At 32.8% G+C, this 19234-nt stretch overlaps 1 protein-coding gene across 5 annotated transcripts in view; it reads left to right on the top strand.

The window, feature by feature from the left end:
- PCDH9 (protocadherin 9) overlaps positions 1–19234 on the top strand; it is a 999353-nt gene that overhangs the window by 331207 nt on the left and 648912 nt on the right. For 3 of the 5 annotated variants that reach the window (XM_017848173.1, XM_017848171.1, XM_017848175.1), the window contains exon 3: positions 17755–17856. The exons of the other annotated variants lie outside the window; for them this stretch is intronic. In XM_017848173.1, the coding sequence (XP_017703662.1) occupies positions 17755–17856 (102 nt within the window). The remainder of the gene's footprint in view (positions 1–17754; positions 17857–19234) is intronic. 5 annotated transcript variants of the gene reach the window in all.

The following is a 19234-nucleotide window of genomic DNA, read 5'->3' as shown; positions in this document are numbered from 1 at the left end:
AAATACATTACCCTAATCTCCTATTTTGAAAATGAACATCAGGATAGTTTTAAAACTTAATAAGAAATAGTGGGAATATATTATATATAATTTTAAATTTTAATATTAACAGAAACTGACTTTTTTTATTCCCTTATACTTTTCTAATTATTTCACATCTAATTATCTCATTTGAACTTCTTGTCTACCTTCCTTGACAGGCAGAAGAGGGGTTTTTATCCCCATAGGGAACTGAGGCCTAAGTGTTTATATATGGGTTTACACGGACTATAGTGCTCTTTTCCATTACAACACTCTGAGGACTATGCCTCCATGCAAACTCTCTGAACTAAACAATCCCAAATATTCAGTTTTTCCAATTAGCCATAGCAAATTTTTATAGCTCTATGAATGGCAATGTAATGTGTGGTTCCACAGCAGAATTTGAAATTGAAAATGTTGAGGTTATTTCAAAACCTTTTTTAGAATCTATTACCTGCCAGACACTATGCACAGCACTGAAGACATCAAGGAAGAAATAGACAAAATATGCACACAATTAGCACACAGATGAACGAATGTTAAAGAAGCTGTATTTGCTTTGGTTGCCACAGGGAAAGAGGATTGAGTAAGGAAGGTATAAGCTTGAGTTTTGGACAAGTTTGTTTTGCTATGCCTGAAGAAATCTCAGCTGAAATATTTAGCAAAAAATATTTTGTTTGTTTGGCATGAAGCATCGAACAATTGGTCCTAAAGCAGTAACTTTGGATGTCATCACTTCGATATATATATTGGAGATAACTGAACGCACAAAATTGTATGAAGTTCTCCAGAGAAATACTAAATAGTGAGAAGATAAAATAACCAATAATATAGACTTGAGAAACACCAACATGAAGGATGTTTCCAACGGGAAAGGAACAGTAAAGGATAGTGAAATGAACAGAGACGTACAGTAGGGGAGAGATTAGCATTCTGGAAGAAAAAAGAATGATGACTTTCCAAGAGTAATTTTTGTCAAGTTTTACCAAAGCTGAGGCATAACAGAATTAAGCAGGTTGAAAATAGATGGTGCAGAATACTCCTTCCAAAGTGCATGATGAGAGAAGTAAGTGGAAAACCTAAGGTTGAAAGCACAAATAAGAGTTCAATTAATTATAAGTAAATTTATTTTGCATGATCAAAAAATATCATAAATCTTTTACAAAAGAAGTAATAAAATTTTATTAATCCTTAGATTTAAATGCATTTGATATGTGGGGAGTACTTAGTAGCCTTATCATAATAATATAAAATAGTGGGTCATCGTATTTTATTTATGAGTATATACTCTATTTCCTCTGCCTATTTTTTTGCAAGAGGAGAAAAATTAGTAAAAATTACTGCTATCGTCGATTATAAACCTCTTAAAATGTGAATTAGGATACAATCGTCTTTTTTTTCTTTTTTTTTTTTGCCTAAGTAATCTGCGCTTTTGAAAAAATTTGTTTCTCTTTCCTTGCTCTTATTATCAAAACAGTAACAAAGTGCTAAGTCTCCTACCAGTTTAAAAGATAGTCTTAATAATGTATAATGTTACAATTATAAAAGTTACTGTTGAATACACTTCTGGTTATAAGAAGCAAAAATTCACTTACACTAACTAAATCAAAATAGAGATCTCATGGAAACCAAGGAGAAAAAAATGAACACTAAAGTCTTTATCTAAAGTGGGGGAAAAATGATAAATAACGCAGTTTCTCTCTGTGCCTCTCTCTCCTTCTCTTCCTCTCACCTCTCTCTTTCTCTCTAGTTTGTACTTGTACATTACTCAAAACATCTGTTTACTTTAGACTGTGTCTTCACAACTTGCACATGGCTCCAGTTGGATCCTTTTATACTCTAGCCTCTCAATTTCAATCTCAATCACCAACTGAGGCCTTCTTTTCCTCTTAGCTTAAATGTTCACAAAATCACTGGGAAGGAGCCAATCATCCTCGAACATAGCCATACACAGTTCATGACACTGGTCAGTCAACCGCACTTTTGCTTATCTGGACACCCAAGCCACACCATTTTCCCAATGTACCTGTTCTGTAGATGGGAGGGAACGAGAGAGAGATGATCATGTCCTGTATATAGGGAATGTCTCTTCAGGGGATTTGGGTATAGCAGAGGGCGATGTCCTTAATAGTTTATCATATACATGATGTTAAAATGAAAGCATGGCACCTGAAACCTGCAGAACAGTTTGTATTAATAAGGAGCATTATTACTCTGAGGCATTTAGTAAGGGAATATTCATGTATCTCTTTATCTTTTTGTAGATTTAAAAGAAAACTTATGGCAGATTCTGTCTTGCGTATGTTCTATTTGTATCGGATTCTCACACCAAGTATTTGTCACTTTTTCCCATAAACTTATTTTACACTGAATCACTGAATAACTATCATAAAAACAAGCAGCATATCAACACATTTATTCGACCAGAGCCCTCGTGAGAGAATGTCTGAATTTTCATCAAGACTGTAGTGATTAGTGTTTCTGATTATGATAATCAAATAACTCATTAGTGGTTATATTTCAAAAAGGATTTGAAATATAAAATGTTTCTAGAATATAGTGAATCATTTGACTCAGGCTTCTCAAAGATGGTAAAAAATGGAAAGGACAATTTTAGCCCTTAATATCCTGTATCAGTAAAATATGTGTGAGGCAAGTGTGTACCAATTTTATAAGCTACATATTCTCAAAGGTCCAGGTTTGTGGCAGGCCATTTTAAAACGCATGCTTGTTTATACATGAAGAATAAATTGAGCAGAAGTTGTTGCTTTGTCTAACTTGACTAACTTGACATCAACATAAACCATCAAAAGAGTGGATAAAGGTTTCAACAAGTGAAGTGTTTTTTATTAGCTCGTGTTCAATTTATAAGATAGGCAATTGAAATAAGGGAATGTAGGAACAGACTTTATATTTAAAGAAAACTTCATTTGCAAGTAGTTTCAGTTTAATGAGCAGCAGAAAATAAGGTTTTGTTATGTTTCATATGTACTTTCTGTTGCTTGTTTAAAAGTTTGTAAATATTTGCTGAATGCACACTTTATTAGGTGTATGTGTGCGTATGGGTTTTCCTTCCTTAGCTAAGCTTCCCTTATCATGTTTAGCTCTTTATTTTAATAAGATGGTAAGCAAATTTCTATTCTTTTCATGCTTTAGAGAGCTCACTACGGAATAGGAATGGAAACAATATTCTATAGTTTTGAAAAGATATGTACAATGGCGTCAGCTTAAAAACACAAAGTACAGGTTGGTAAAGTTCAGTCAAACCTTGATAAGAATCAAGGTTTATGATCATTAACACAACAGGATCCAAGTTATATGAATAAATTGCATATACAGCTCTTACACTCAGAGCTATATTTTGATTGTATTCAGATACATTTTATCAGAGTATTTGGTTTTAAACTCATCAGATCCTCCTTTTTAGCTGATGTTTTAGAATATCCAATTGGCCCTTTTGATCTCACAAATTCTGAAGAGATATTTTGACTTAAATAAAAGGTGTGTTTTATGAATATATTTGAATATTGAGTTAAGCAGACAGTTTCTTCAGATTTGGTTAAAAGTGTCTCCAGGGGGAGTTTTCTTCCCCTATTAATGGCCATCTGAATTGAATGAACTAGTGGTCTAAATCTAGTCTATGTTAGGTGTTTGTTACTAGCCTTTTGCATAGTAGTGATCTGGGTGACTCGTGAGAAACATTGAGCAGAGTTAGAAGGTCCTTTTAAAAGGATGTCAATACATAATTTAAAGTACGGGGTTGAGAATATATCTGAATTTGTCTTTGCTTCAATTATCATAAAGAGAATTCAGATAATTTTTACCCTAGGTCATCTAAATAAAATAAAATACATCATTCATTGATCTCTGAATATTTCATCTCAGGTAAGTTAGTCTCTATGCTTTCATTTCTTCATCTATAATAGAGGTGAGGAAAACAATCTGTAATGCCCCTTTCAACTCTAATATTCCATGAGTCTATCAGATATTGAAATCACCCAAAGGGAAAGGAATTGCTACAAATTCTTACTTACAAGCACAGCTTTCAAGCCCTGTTTCCAAGCTCAGAGTTTCTGTGCCACGGAGAGGAGACAGAAAAAGACCTAATAGAACTTAAAAAGAGCTAGGGCTAAAAGAAGGGCAAAGAGGGATTCAGAGCTACTGAGCTCAGTGTCAGGAGGGTGAATCATATTTACACTGATTTCCTGTTTCTTTTCATGTTGAGTCTCCAAGGAAGCCAGCTACCTTATGATGCTGCTTTCTTCCACTTTGCTGCATGCCCATAAACACCCCACAGATTCCTAACCTTTATAAGCTGAATAAAGTTATGCATACGTATTTTACATAATCTATAACTGTTTGGGTGATTGCAAAGTATTCTGGGTTGTAGGATTACTTTAAACAACATCTTGCCATAATGATATAAGAACACCAACATAAATTAGTGTTGTGTTCATGGTCTCATTTTCTGTTTATCTTAGATCTCCTGGTAATCAAATGATAAGAAAAAAATACCTATGTGAGTTGTCTAGCAACATCTTTTATTTTAGTTCATTGAAAGGAAGTGAAAAAGTTCACTTGGTCTTGTTAGATCCTTATCACGTAAGGTTGAATAAAAACTTTTATGAAAGAGCTTAGAATTGTAACAGAATGCTAATCCAAGATCACAAAAAAGGCATGCTTCAATAAATAATCAGACTTTATATATTGCTTTTCCTAAAATTATTACAATGTATATATTGCTGTTCCAAAATTGTTTTCCTGAATTATTATTTTCATTTCAAAGTGGATTGCTATTATCAGTATCATTAATATTAAAATAAATGTTTTATAAAATGTTCTCTATATATTGTTTAATCATGTTTAAATATTGCCCCACATTTCCATGTCACAGAAAACTGCTATGAACTTAATAATCCTTACTTGAAGTAAATGTATTTATTTTAATATCATTTTAAAACAAAATATGGTTGTTCTCTAACAAAGATATTCATTCTGTATTCTTTTGAAGAACACTGTAGGAAAAAAACACACACACATTGTAGAAATAACACTATCTACTCTCTTGTTTTGAATTTTATTCTTCTTTCACCATCATTTTTAATTTTCTAAAATGATATATATGTTGCTGAATATATCTGTGAGATGTAGAGAGTTGATCAAAATGAACTTTGATATACTGTCAACTCGTTGAAGACAAAATTATTTTTTATATGTATTTTTAATGAAGTTCAAAACTATTTGAATGAATGAATGCATGCATGCATTTATTTGAGAGAATCTTAATAAAAGTTACAGCATTCAATGTGCTTTTTGAGGAGAGTATAGAATCATATAGTATTTTATGATTTTCTTCTCTAAAAATGAAATGTGTTTCTTAGTTATGCTTCATATTTATTAATATACATTTTCAAAGTAGGTTTTTGTATAGGTTTCTGTAATCTCTTTTGATTTCTTTACATACCTCCTTTCATCAGGAAGACAATTTTATGAGGATAAATCAGAGAAGTGTTAGTATTCCCGAGAGTCTTCTAAGGGTTACAGTTCTGTGGCCTGAGGATTAAAAGATAAACAGTAAAGTAGTTTTGCTGAAGTTATATTAGTTTGAAGCTTGGAGACAAAGGAAGTAATTCAAAAGACAGACTCTATTAACAATGGCCACAACTACAGACATTTCCTTGTTTGTTAAAGTATATTCCTTCAGGGATTCTTTGCCGAGACCTATAAGAAGAAACATTTTTAAGACCTTGAAAATAAGTATGTTTCTCACATACTTTGATTTTGTTCCTTAAAATATATAGAACTTTCATTTTAAAAATAGATTTAAAAAAACATTCTGGCCTTTTAAACATTCACAGTTAGTTAGGTTTCAGGCTTGTTGAAGAGTTCCCATCCAACATTACTGTAATTAGTTTCTTTAATTTGGCCTGATTTATTGTAAATTATTCCAAAAGGTATTCGAAGCACCAATTCTTTTTCTGGGAAGAAAGTGGAGGTATAGTCAACAAACATCAGGTCTTTGATTGTGGTGTTTTTCTCTTTGTGAACTGAAAACATATGTGCAAATAAGAGTTAAAAATCATAATTTAGTTTTAATAGAGTAACACATATTTTCAAAGATATCAGTGAGATAAGCAAATGTATAACTAAAGTCGTGGTAAAGTTTCATCTTTCCTACAGCTAACAACTAATCATTTAGATCAACTAATCATTTATTTGCATAATTTTATAAAAGTCTAAAGTTAGAGAATGATATTAAACAAACAAGCAAATAAAAATCTACCTTAAGTTTTGAGGTAACACATCTAATAATATCTTACGTTTTTGACTTGGATAAGCAGAGGGGATCCTTTGGTCTAAACTTATATGGTATGGAGAAGGTCATCAAGGCTGTGAAACTAAGTCAGATGATGATGGAGCTGAGGTTCAAGCCCAATACCCCCTACATAGCTGGTGGCACATTTCCAGGGTATTCAGGAACATCCTTTTACTCTAAATCAGTAATTAAAAGTGAGACATTTTACTCCTATTTAGATGCTGTTCAAGTTGCATAAATGAATTGAAAATCAAAACATGAAGCACTCCACTTGCAAAAACACAATTTGAAATGATATATTCAGAGTGTAGGGTTTGTTTGTTTCTTTTTACTGCACTATAAAAAAAAGAAAGCTTGTGCACTCCCTTTCTTTCCCTCCCCCCTCACCGCATTCTCTCTCGATCTACCCTCTTACAAATATAAATTCAAGCTTCAGGGTTGATTTTATAAAGTATTATACAGTAAGAGAAGCATGGTAAATCACTGAACTTTTTAAAGAATTTGCCTTGAAAAGACAATATTCAAATAATTGACACAGGCTTGAATTTTAAACTCACTTTAAAGCACGCCAGATTTGAATCTCCAAATTTATTACCTGATTTCATTGGCTGAAGGTTGATTTGCAGACTGTTTCTAAAGACTGCCATACACATAGCCAAGGCTAATATTATGTTAAAGGTTTATGTTGGACAAACAATTTTCATAACATAAATAAATATAACCATATTACTAGAAATTGTATTCAATTTAGGCTTTTAAAACTCCTCTCCTTACCACAGAAATTTCAAAAAGTATTTATAATTCTTAATGAGGTTATCTTTTCAGAAATATTCTGCCCTAAAATCCAGGATGCATTTATGCTAAGTATTATGTAGATTAACTTAGTAAAGTATGTGGTTTATTTATAGCACTTTCATAAATTTATAAATATTTGTATTAATATAATGTGTAATTTAAAAAATATTTTAAAATGAAATATTTTATGCAGATATAGTGCTTGATTTTGCTTAATTAATATTCCATGAATACAAGTTTATATGATCATTTACATGAACAAGATAATCACATACATAAAACATGTATTCATAAGCATGGTGTGTATGTGTCCACACTTATGATTGTAATTCACAAATGGCCACCTTTGTATAGAAGATTATTTTCTGCCTGGAGAGCCCATTGCTACATACCTGGGCTAATCTCCATTTTAGGCTCATATACGCAGTTAATGAAACATGCTCTAAACTAATACTGTTGTTTTCTAACAAGTTAGTTTCAGTATGTATTTGTCAGTATTTCAGAACTCCTTAGAAAGTTTAGAAAAGGGATTGACTTTCGTATTCTGAAACACTAATTACCTGGAGAGAAAATGAAACGCAACAGTGGAAATCAGCAAAGGCAGTTGATGATTTTTCCATCCCCGAAGTCTTTCAGTTTAATCTGGAAATGTTCACCCTTAAATTCCTAGTGAACACTTTCAAAACAGGACCTGTCCCATAATTTAATAAATGTTTAGCCAATCTGCCTTTCCTAATGAACCACTTTTAAAAGCAGGACCTCCTCATCATATTACGAAATTTAATAAATGTTTAGTCAACGACTTTCTCTAGTCGATCAACCGACGCGTTTAAAATAGGACCTCTCCCATTATATTTGAAATTTAATAAATGTTTAGTCAATCTACGTTTACCTGTGTTGCAGAAATTTCCATTTTAGTTTTTCTTCAAGGTATAAATATGGTTAAATGATAATCATATGGGGAAAATCCCAGGGATTTTATCACAGTAAATAATGAAATAAATTGAAATGAACTGCAGAACAATGGTCTTAAACATAATCCTGGTTAACCGTGGCACCCAAAATTGTCTGTTGTTGTATTCCTTGGAATACGTTTGAACAGAAGTATTTATTTTCATTCTTTTTTTTTTTTTTTTTTTTTTTTTTTTTTTTTTTTTTTTTTTTTTTTTTTTTGTTGTTTTTTTTGAGACGGAGTCTCGCTCTGTCGCCCAGGCTGGAGTGCAGTGGCCGGATCTCAGCTCACTGCAAGCTCCGCCTCCCGGGTTTACGCCATTCTCCTGCCTCAGCCTCCCGAGTAGCTGGGACTACAGGCGCCACCACCACGCCCGGCTAGTTTTTTGTATTTTTTAGTAGAGATGGGGTTTCACCATGTTAGCCAGGATGGTCTTGATCTCCTGACCTCGTGATCCACCCGTCTCGGCCTCCCAGAGTGCTGGGATTACAGGCTTGAGCCACCGCGCCCGGCTTATTTTCATTTCTTTTCAGGGGTCTGGGAAGTTCCAAAGTCCTGCATTGCTTGCATCCACTTATTTAAAATATAGAATTAAGTTGCAATGTGCAAAGCTGACTAATAGAGCTTTGCTCAAGCAATATAACATGTAATCCTGTAATTTAAAGCCTTTCAATGCATTATTGCTCTTGTGAAATGGCTTTACAGTAAGGTAATAATACAAGGAGGGAACTAATGGAAAAATTGTAATGTGTAGACCATTAGCGTTTGAAGTATACTTTCTAAGGAAATTTTATTTCAATGCATGCTCATAGCAACTGGGTTAAAAGAATTGCATAAAACTCATATAACATCCATGAACCATTTAAAGAAAAAGTGACATAATGTGCACAGAAGCAGCTACGATTTGTGATTCTCATAAAAGTGGTTTTGTTTTGTTCCTCCTTGGTTAGTAATGACTTGAAAATGCATCCAGTTTATCTCTATTAAGTTAGAGAGGTTAGAAGTATAGTAATTACTTATGAAGGAATTTACAGCCAGATGTGGGAAAATACATGGTCTTATTCCCATTATTTATTCACTTAGCAGAATTGTGTTCACACCCCCATGCCCAGCAACCTAGCACATCTGCCTTGAATACTCTGGCACATTTAATGGTCAGTTCTGTTACTGCACATTTAGAGGGAACCTGCTGAATAAGTTTGACATCGAGTTCTATCGCTTAATTCTTGATTACATTACCAAAAATTCTATAAGAATACAAAAAACTATGTTTGCCTTTCTCTTCACTTTCATTAAATTGTTTGCTGAGAAAAGGAGAAAAAATTCAGCCTAGTAGAGCTTTCTCCAAAGCTAAATGATTATTTATTTTGGGAATATAACTCTATCGCTATCTCTATCTCTTTTATTTCTGCATTTGTCAAAAGTTTCTTAAGAAAGCCTTGAAAGTCACACATAGACAGAAACTCAATGGAACACGCATTCTCAGGAAATGGACAATGCACAGAGTTGCTAAAACTTTATAGTAACCAAGATATTTATGGCAAAAGATTTCTTTGAAATACCACTTACGCAATAAAATGCTAGGATAAAGCTATTTTTTGGTTACGGTACATGGCACCTAAACATTTTATTAAATTGTTAAAATTGTTTGAAAAATGTCAGCCAGCCTATGATAGAGACCATTAAATCTTGGAATAGCATATAAAAGGAGAATTTCTAAACAAAGAAAAAAAGTGTTTTATCTGGTACATAAGCTTAATCCACTTACTGAATTACTTCAGAGTTCAACATCCTTCGCTTTTTTTCCCCAATCCTCTTTTTACTTAGATTTGTTAAGGTTTTTTTTACACATAACGCACTCTTATATCTTAACTGTTTTGGAACATATTGGTTCCATTTATTGTACCATAAGGCAGCGAATTGAGGTAAATATTATACAAACACTTTACAAGTGGCCCACTTGCAACAACTAAGTGCACAATAAGAAATATATCTTATCTATTAATTTCACTTGATCACGTGGAACTATAACTGAGGGAAGTCAACTGGTCTATTTAATGACCTGTTCCAGAAGACGATTTAAAATCAGCTTTTGTTTTCTTATAAATCCCCTGTGCAACAGTCAGCTTCTCACTGTTCATTGAGCAGTAGTGACTACCTCCATCTGGCTAGACTCTGCAAACCTGGTTAAAAATGAAACGGCTTGTTGGGACAAAGGAGAGAGGAAGTGCCTTTGAGGGAGAAGAGAGGACTTCTCCCACCTTTAAGACATCAAGAAGGAAGAAAAAAGGATGTCTCTCAGTGGAAAGATCTGGAATGGGGATTGTGAGGATAGAAGAGGACTTACATAGAGGAATTGATGAGCGTTATCTGTAGGGTCAAGAGAGGATTGAAGGGATGCCAGTCAACTTGCAGTGGGGTTGAAGGAGGTCTGCTGCCCCTAGAAGAACTGGAAAGGTGAACTTTGCAAAATCCACTGCGTAGGAACATGTGTCAGGCTCCTGAAGTTGAACATAAGCTTATTTATGCAGTGGATAAATTCAAGTTTACCTTGTTAGTTAATATATTACTGTGACAAAGTTACTGCTTGTCATGAACTGCCAAGGGTTCAGTTGGAGGAAGAAAGCATGATGTCTAAGCCAAATGCTTTGTTTAATGTTCCTAATATGGGTACTCTCAATCTATGGTACTTATGTACCTTATTTTTGTGTTAGCATTTGTATACAAATTGTAGGTCTTGGGAACGTTAATTTTGCAATAAAGTTATTTGTTGTGGACAAAATAAAGGGCAAAAATAAATAATAATTTCTAGAAGGTAAAGCCAAAAACAACTAGGTAAATACAAATCACTGTACCCTCTTGAAATAAAAGAGGGAAAACCGTATTTCAATTAAGTAGAGAAAGACCTATAAGCTATAGTGCCATAGGAAAAGGAAAAGCTAGCATGTTCCTCACTGAACTTTGGAAAAACATTTCTTCCAAAAAGGAGAATGACTGAGACAAATCAGAAGAAACCTTACATGCATGTGGCATCTTTATTTCTGAAGATGCATAATTTCAACATTTACAGTTTATAAAGCACTTTCAAAACCATTAACCTTTTGAGCTGGATGAAACAGATGTTTAACCAGATCTATCAATTTTGTTAAATAACAAATTATTTTTGCGAATTGTTTTCCTATGTGTATTTCCATTGTCAGGTGTCTGGACTCAGGAACACAAAAAGAAAATAAAAAAATACCCGCCTTTGGCGTGGTGGCCTCACGCCTGTAACCAGCAAACTTTGGGAAGGCCCCGAGGGTGGGCCGATCAGAGGTCAGGAGATTCGAGACCAATCCTGCTAACCGGTGGAAACCCCGTCACGACAAAAATTACAAAAAAAATAGCCAGGTGTGGGTGGGCGGGCGCCTGTAGTCCCAGCTACTCGGAGGCTGAGCAGGAGAATGCGAAACCCGGGAGGCCGGAGCCTGCGGTGAGCTGAAGGATGCGCCACTGACCTCCACTGGGCGACAGGGCGACCCTCATCCACATAATTAAATTTTAATGTTATTTCTGGGTCTCCCAGTTTTTTTTTTTTTTTTTAATCATCTAATGTCACAATTTTATTTTTTTCTTTACAAGATGCCCCCTTGTCAATTTCAAAAATGTTACCTTCATAGCCAAACCTCAACCTCAGCATACAGTTAAGCGCACTCTATTAAATTTTAATTGTTTTTAGAATGACTAAAAATTCCAGATGTAAACTCCTTGCTAAATCCCCATTGTAGACCAAAAAATTTTTACAATAAACCATTTTTATAAAATTTCCCCAAAAGAAGGAAACACTTAAAATTAGAAAATTAAACAATAAAAAATGCAAGCAAGATGAAACACAAATACTAAACCTAATTTTAAGACAATGAATCCCCTGGATTCGGTGGTGCTTACAGACCAAGAAGTCTACCTGCAAACCCCCGTTGGGCGTAAAGAACCATTCTGACATTCCAGTTAAGAAGAGAAAATTTAATATAACCTAATACCCGCTTAACTGGGAAATGCCTGGCGGAGAATATATAAATAGCCAACTGTTTTGTTTTCATAGAATGTTTTAATGGAATGGTTTGTTTTTTAATATGGACTAAGGTTTCTTGAGCTTATCTCCAAGGTACTTTCCAAGAAATTTAAACATAGCTTTATAAAGTGACTTCATACTTTAATTTTGTGGATCATTCTTGCTGCTTAAAGAATAAATCAATTTTTTTTGGTTTTAAAAATTGAGAATAATATATAATTTAAAAATTTGTGTGTGTGTGTGTGTTTTTTTAAAAATGATAGCCTTAATAGGTAAAAATAATTTAAAGGTCTAGTAGTATGAGGAACTTCCGGTTTTTTTTTTTTTTTTTTTTTTTTTCCCCTTGGGAATTTGCTTTTGACTACTCAGGCTGTTTTTTTGGTTCTATATGATTTTCCAACAGGTGGTCTTTAAAAAAGGATATTTTTTTTCGTAATTCTGTGAAAAAGGGATGTTGGCATTTTTTTTTGAATAGGGGATTGGGCACTGAAATCCATAGTTGCCTTTTGGGCAAGCCATAGTCATTTGAAACAATATTAATTCTTCAATCCTAGACAAACATGGGATGTTTTTTCCCACTTGTCAATTTATGACTTTTTTTAAATCAGTGTTGGTAAGTTTTCTTGTAAAGATCTTTCAACTCCTTGGTTAAAAATATATTCCATAAGGAACTTTTTTTGTATAACTATTGTAAATGGGATTAACTTCCTGTTTGGTGCTTGAAACTGAAATAATTTATTTGTTGTGTAAAATGCTACCTTATTTGGTCAATTGAATTTCTTTCTCAAAAGTTTTTTAAAGAAAAAATGTTTTTTTTTTAAAGAAGAAGGAGGCAAAAAAAAAAAAAAAACCAAAAAATTTTAAAAAACAGAACCTCTCTCTCTAGATACTATAGATACAGTTAACATTTCCTTCATATCCTTTTATGGTCTGCCTATTTTTCTTATTTCACATAAGCAATCCCTACTTAGAAATTAATATGTATTATAGCCATCTACATTTCTATGATTTGATTAGGCATTTATATAACATTCAGTTTTAAAATTTGTCATATGACAGTTTCATTTTAAATCAAAATATGTGTCACTGCAGCTGAACACTGATTTGTTCAATAAAGTTTGATGAGCATTTTAGCTCAATTTTCTAGTTATGTTTAAAGATAACAAAAATAAGCAAAAAAAGAAGGTACATAGAAAACATTAAAGAAAAGGCTGTGGGTATAGGCTCAAGATTTCCTTATTTGGGCCAGAATAAATTTCAGGATACTAAATGATTAGAACAAATTTTCAGAAAGAATAAGAATCTGTGCTGTAAGTCTCTTAAAATATAAATTTTATTAGTTTCTAGATATAAGTATAAAGATACGTGCTTTGATGAAAGAATGATTGGAGGTGTTCTAAGAGCTCTTTTCTTATCTTCTTATGGATTGTTCCTGTGTCTGAGAAAATATTTTGGAATCAGAACCTGTTCAATATGGATATATTTGCTAAACTGACTCCACTGAAGAAAACACTTTCTGAGGAAGTACTCAGTTTCATCCTCTGTAGTCCTTTCAATTTTGACAACAGCACAAACAGTTACATGATTCCAGAGAAAGAGCAGAAGAAAGCCATGAGTGTATACCATCCTTGAAGGCCAGTACATAAATGAAACAAGAGGTAGTACTCAGCTGTGTTGCATTAGATAAGAACTGAGAATTGCCATTTGAATTAATAATGTGTAAATCATAGGTGATTGTAGTAGGGCCATTTCAGTGGAATGGGCATGCTTGAAACCTAATACATGCGGATCTCTAAAAATATGGATAGAGAGAAGTTGAAGACACTAAGTTTAGACTATTATTTAAAGTAGATTCATTTCTGCAAATATGAATTTCTTTTGAATTATTAAACAAATATTCTGTTTTAGAATTCTTCATGAAAAGATTCCTTAGTTTATTAAAATGGGTAGGAATAACATTTTCAGTGGGAGATTTTAAATAAATGGAATTGTTATTTAATGAAACCTATAGCACAAAAGTACAAAACTATTGCCTCTATAATGACTGCAAAACTTTTATGAAAGTGCTATTAATTTTTAGTAAACAACTTTGATTTTGTAAGAAGGTAGGAGTAGTAATAGAATAATAAATAATATTAAACATTGCTACTGCATTACAGTTGAGTGGAAAATGTAAAGAACCCTCTTTTAGCAAAGAAAACAGCTGTGTTTTCATAAAAAAATCTTTCACAAAACTTTGTTGTTTTGCTACTGTTGATTATTTTCTCTTAATATGGCTAGAAGTTCTTTTTTGAAAATTTGTATCAAAATGAAAGAGTAAAAATACCTGATTATGTGAAAACTTTGAGCCAGTATTTCTATAGGTAGTGAATGGTAATTTTCCCAGGAACTACAGTGGATGTTTTGGAGTGGCAAGATTTATCCACATATTATAATACAGACTTTCAGTTATAGGTGATGAAAAATAAAGAACTGGTTTAAAGTATAAAACAAATGTATTTTCAGTGATTTTCATTGAATATGATTGTTATTATTGAACTTTAGACTTCTCAAGTTTGATTTACATATGTACCCCCCAATATAAATCTGATTTAGCAAATCAATCTTACCCATAATTCAATATGCAGTCATTTATATTAAATTTGGCAAACAGTAAAATTGTTTGGTTGGATGAACCTTGAGAGGTTTTTTTTTTTTTTTTTTTTTTTTGAAACAGAGTCTCGTTCTGTCGCCCAGGCTGGAGTGCAGTGGTGTAATCTCGGCTCACTGCAACCTCAACCTCCTGAGTTCAAGCTATTCTCGTGCCTCGTACTCCTAAGTAGCTAGGATTACAGGCATGCACCACCACACCCGGTTAATTTTTATATTTTCATTAGACGGAGTTTTGCCATGTTGACCAGGCTGGTCTCAAACTCCTGACCACAGGTGATCCGCCCACCTCCCACCTCAACCTCCCAAAGTGCTAGGATTACAGATGTGAGCCATTGCACCCAGCCGAGACTTCTAAAATAAATATTATTTTTAGAAAATGCTGCAACTCTTCCAGAAGTAGAAATTTGTTAGGAAGGATTCATAGTGATTAATTTTTTTCCCATAAGAATTTTTTTTCTTAAAAGTTTGGCTATTTATAATAGTTAATCTCAAAATATTGTTTACGGTGTTACTTTTTTATTTTGCTCTGAGTTATATATTTATAATTTGCAGAGGAAATTTACCTCATAAGACTCAATTTTAAAAGTAAGGAAAGAAAAGTAAGTTAAAATTTTCCTTTGATGCCATTCACTGTTCCAAAAACAAGAGCTGCTCCAGAATGAAACACAGGAGAGGCTTAGGGGTGAGATCTTTTAGGGATGGAAGGACTTAACTGGGCATCACAATGATATTGTAAATGCACTCATTTTGTTATGTTGCATATTTTCTTGGAAAAGTTGGAAGAAAAAGAATGACCTTTAAAGCTCACTCTTGGCACTGTTGGCCTTTATATTAAGTCCAATTCTACAACATCTTGTTATATGTTGTACTATTGAATTTAATGCACTGATAGGTTCTATTTCTTCTGAAATCAATCCTTACATTCTTCATGTTTGAACTGCTATCAAATTACTCATGGCTCATGAGAATTCGTGTTTTCTGGCCTTTGCATATGCAGTTCCTTCTGTCTCAAATGTGTGCTAACCATGATTCCCTCATCAGTCCATCTCTTAAGACTCTCTATTCATGTGTCTAACCTGGGAGTCTATGCATGCCTTCTCTGTCCCTTAGCAGTCTGCAGGTGGCATGTTTACGCATCATGGCGGTTATTTATTTTCATGTATTGTTTCAGGGCTAATGTGAGAGTATTACAGATATTAAATGCCATATTTTGATGATCCAGTACAATCTTGACACATAACATGCACTCAGTAAATGTCTGATTATCAAACAAAGAAACAGAATAGAATGAGAGGCTAGGGATAGGAATTGAATGATTAAAATGTCTATGGACATCACAGATGAAAATAACTGTTTTAAGGTCTATGCTCTTTTTTTTTATTTTGAATGCCAAAAAAGCTGCTGTGGAGAGGAAAGGCCTTTGTTGCTAACAGTGAATTTGTTCAGACAAACTTAAGAACATTCAAATAATTAATATTGCAAGGGAACATTTTACAAATTACACATGAAAGTTACTTAAAAACAGGTTAAAATGGCAGTCAACATTTGTTGAATGACGTATGAAGAGAGTTGCTAGAGGAGGTAAGTTTTGAATAGGATTAAAATTAAATTGTAGAGAGAGAACAGATACAAAATAATTTTTCATGCTAAAAGGCTTATAGTGATGGGTATATGAATTTAAAGTTATGCCTTCTTCATTGCCACATAGCTATTTATTTTAAACAAATAAAAATAAATGAGATAATTGATATCTTCAAAATGTAATGACAGTGCTTTAACATATATTTAACTATATATAAAATGATGGTTTTGAAATGAAAATAGAGTGAACACAATATATTAAAATTCTAAAACATTTGCTTTTAAAATGTCTAACAGTATTTTTCTAACAGATTTTCTTTGAGCTAGTAAAGGTAGCATTTAATCGATGAATAGGAAACATGGCATACTAGTTTTGAAAAGAATAGTCTTTTTGCTCATAATGTCATGAAATCTATGCATATATTATAGTTTTATTTAAGAAGAAAGGTTATATATAATGATGAACCTTTTCTGGAGGCACAACAATATATTTTGTCAAAGTAGAAACCTTAAAACCTACAAAGTTATGTTTAATAAATGGCCAAACAGCAATACTTACAAATATTGCTTTCCTTGAGTCTAATTAAAGATTTAGAAAAGAAGTAAGAATACAGGAAGTGGAAAATGTCTTCTTTTCACATGAAAAACTTGTGTGAGGAATATGGAAAACTGTCATTTTAATATGTTCACAGAGAAAGGCCAAGCCATAATGTAATATCTTATGTTCTATAACTCATATCAATTTCCAGGTAAATTATTTTAGATAACCTGTTTTTTAAAAGTGCTGTCTATTTACTACAGAAATAAGTCAATTAGTATTTTAAGATCCTAAACTTCTGCTTTTTCAGTTTTATCTATTTCAAATGTATCACTTAAAAGGTAGTTCATGTGGTAGATAAGGATATGGGGAATGGTTCCAGAAAGGCTAGGCAACAGCATAACTTTATGGGGGGAGGAATTATGCTTCAGTCTCCTCTTCTGTAAATGGAGGTAGTTAATAATATCTATGTCACAGGCTAATATGTGTGTAATATGTATCAAACTCTTAAATAATATCTCACCCAAATAGCACCATATAAGCTTTAGCTACTTATATGTAGCTAAAGTCATAAATGTAATAAATATTGCCTAAAAAAGGTAAAAGTAAAATTACTGAATCTTATATTTCTCTAGTTTTAGTAAAAACATTTTAACAATTTGTTTATCTGGGGACAATTAAAAAGTCTTTGTGGTAAAGACTCAATCTTAATGAATGTATCTCTGGGTGTGGACCCTTGTTAGCTCAAGTGGTATTCCATTATTAGGCTCATAGCAAACAGCCATGTCTCTCAATGGACACTCTAAATGTGGAGTAGTTTGTCACAATTATTTGGTAATCTCTTTCAGTGTAACTCACACAGCAAAAGTGACAATATTCCTGTCACTCCTCAGAAATGTCCCAGCTCCGCGGGTTTCCACATTCAGGAGAATGAAGAAAGCCATTACGAGGTATGCCATATATCTATAGAGACCATGTTACTACTGATAAATTTTCATTTTCTTCATAATTTTAAATACTCTATCTTAACTAGTATTATTTTCTTTGCCCACTTCTTCTGTGGTCACGTTTTTATACTAATGCTTTTGAAAATAATTTTAAGTAAATAATTTTAGAACAAAATCCAGGAATATATATAATTTTTCTGTTGAGTAATAGTCCAACTCTTAAACATAATGTTAGTAACATGGAATGAAAAGTACTGATTTTTACCTATTAAAGAAAGTAATGAGCAACTTCTTTTCAAAGCTAGATGTTCTGGATTGATTCGTATTTATTAATTGAACTAAAAGAAAAGCACACCTATTTTGAAAGGTTGATTCGATTCATCTCCCATACTCAGGAAAATGAGAAAGACATTGCTGCTTAATATGACCGGTTAAATTTGAATTTTAATGAAGCTTTTCCTTTTTTTTTTTATTACATTTTGTCAGTTTGATCTTTTATTTCCCTGTGTTTTTGAACTTAAAAGCCATTACTTTCTTTTTTTAAAAAAGTTAGTTCATCCACATTAAAAGGTAGAAGATCCATAGTTGTTTTATCTTTTCTTTTATGTTGGAAGGGCATTTCTAGTGCCAATTATTCCACTATGGCTGGGTATAGAAATCTATTATCTTTCATGTATTTTTTTCAAGTAGTGGTAAAAAACACATGACATAGAGTTTACTATCTGAACCATTTTAAGTGTAGAGTTCAGTCGTGTTAACTATTTTGCATTGTTGTGAAATGGAAGAAGAGTCCCATTTTTAAAGAATTATGTTTTAATAATTAATGAATATTAAAACATACATACTGTTTCACGTATTTTTTTTACAGCTGTAACATATAGATTGTAGAAAGAGAGGTAATGTATGTGTGTGTGTATGTATGTTTGCCTGTGTGTGCGTATGTGTGTGTGCCTGTGTGTGTATTCTGTTTTCTTACAGAACGTAGGTCCCCCCCATTCCCTTAAAACCTTTTCTTAATCTTTTTAGTAAAAAAAAAAATTGTAATAATTATTGCTTTTACCATCTAAAGGAATCTATTATTTTCAAAATCCCACTGGTAATGTATATTGAAGAAACTGCTTTGATTAATAGATACTTAATATAGAAAGCAACTTCTTTTTGGATAAAACATTAGTAGAGGTTGAAAGAGGATTGAATAATATTTTGAACAGCTCTATCCCCTAATTTTCCTTCGCATATTTTTATTCTATTTCTTTTACTTTGTGTGGGTCTGAATACTTAGAAATGTGTTTCTAAACTTCAGTATACACACTTTTTGTATTTTCTTTCTTTTTTTGTCCACAGCCTATATCACTTGAACATTGAGAGAAGAACCATAGTT

This window comes from Rhinopithecus bieti, unplaced genomic scaffold, assembly GCF_001698545.2.
Source record: "Rhinopithecus bieti isolate Rb0 unplaced genomic scaffold, ASM169854v2 scaffold_30452, whole genome shotgun sequence".
Classification (NCBI taxonomy): domain Eukaryota; kingdom Metazoa; phylum Chordata; class Mammalia; order Primates; family Cercopithecidae; genus Rhinopithecus; species Rhinopithecus bieti.
The sequence above is the reverse complement of the archived record's forward strand: the minus strand, read 5'-3'. Positions and strand labels throughout refer to the sequence as shown.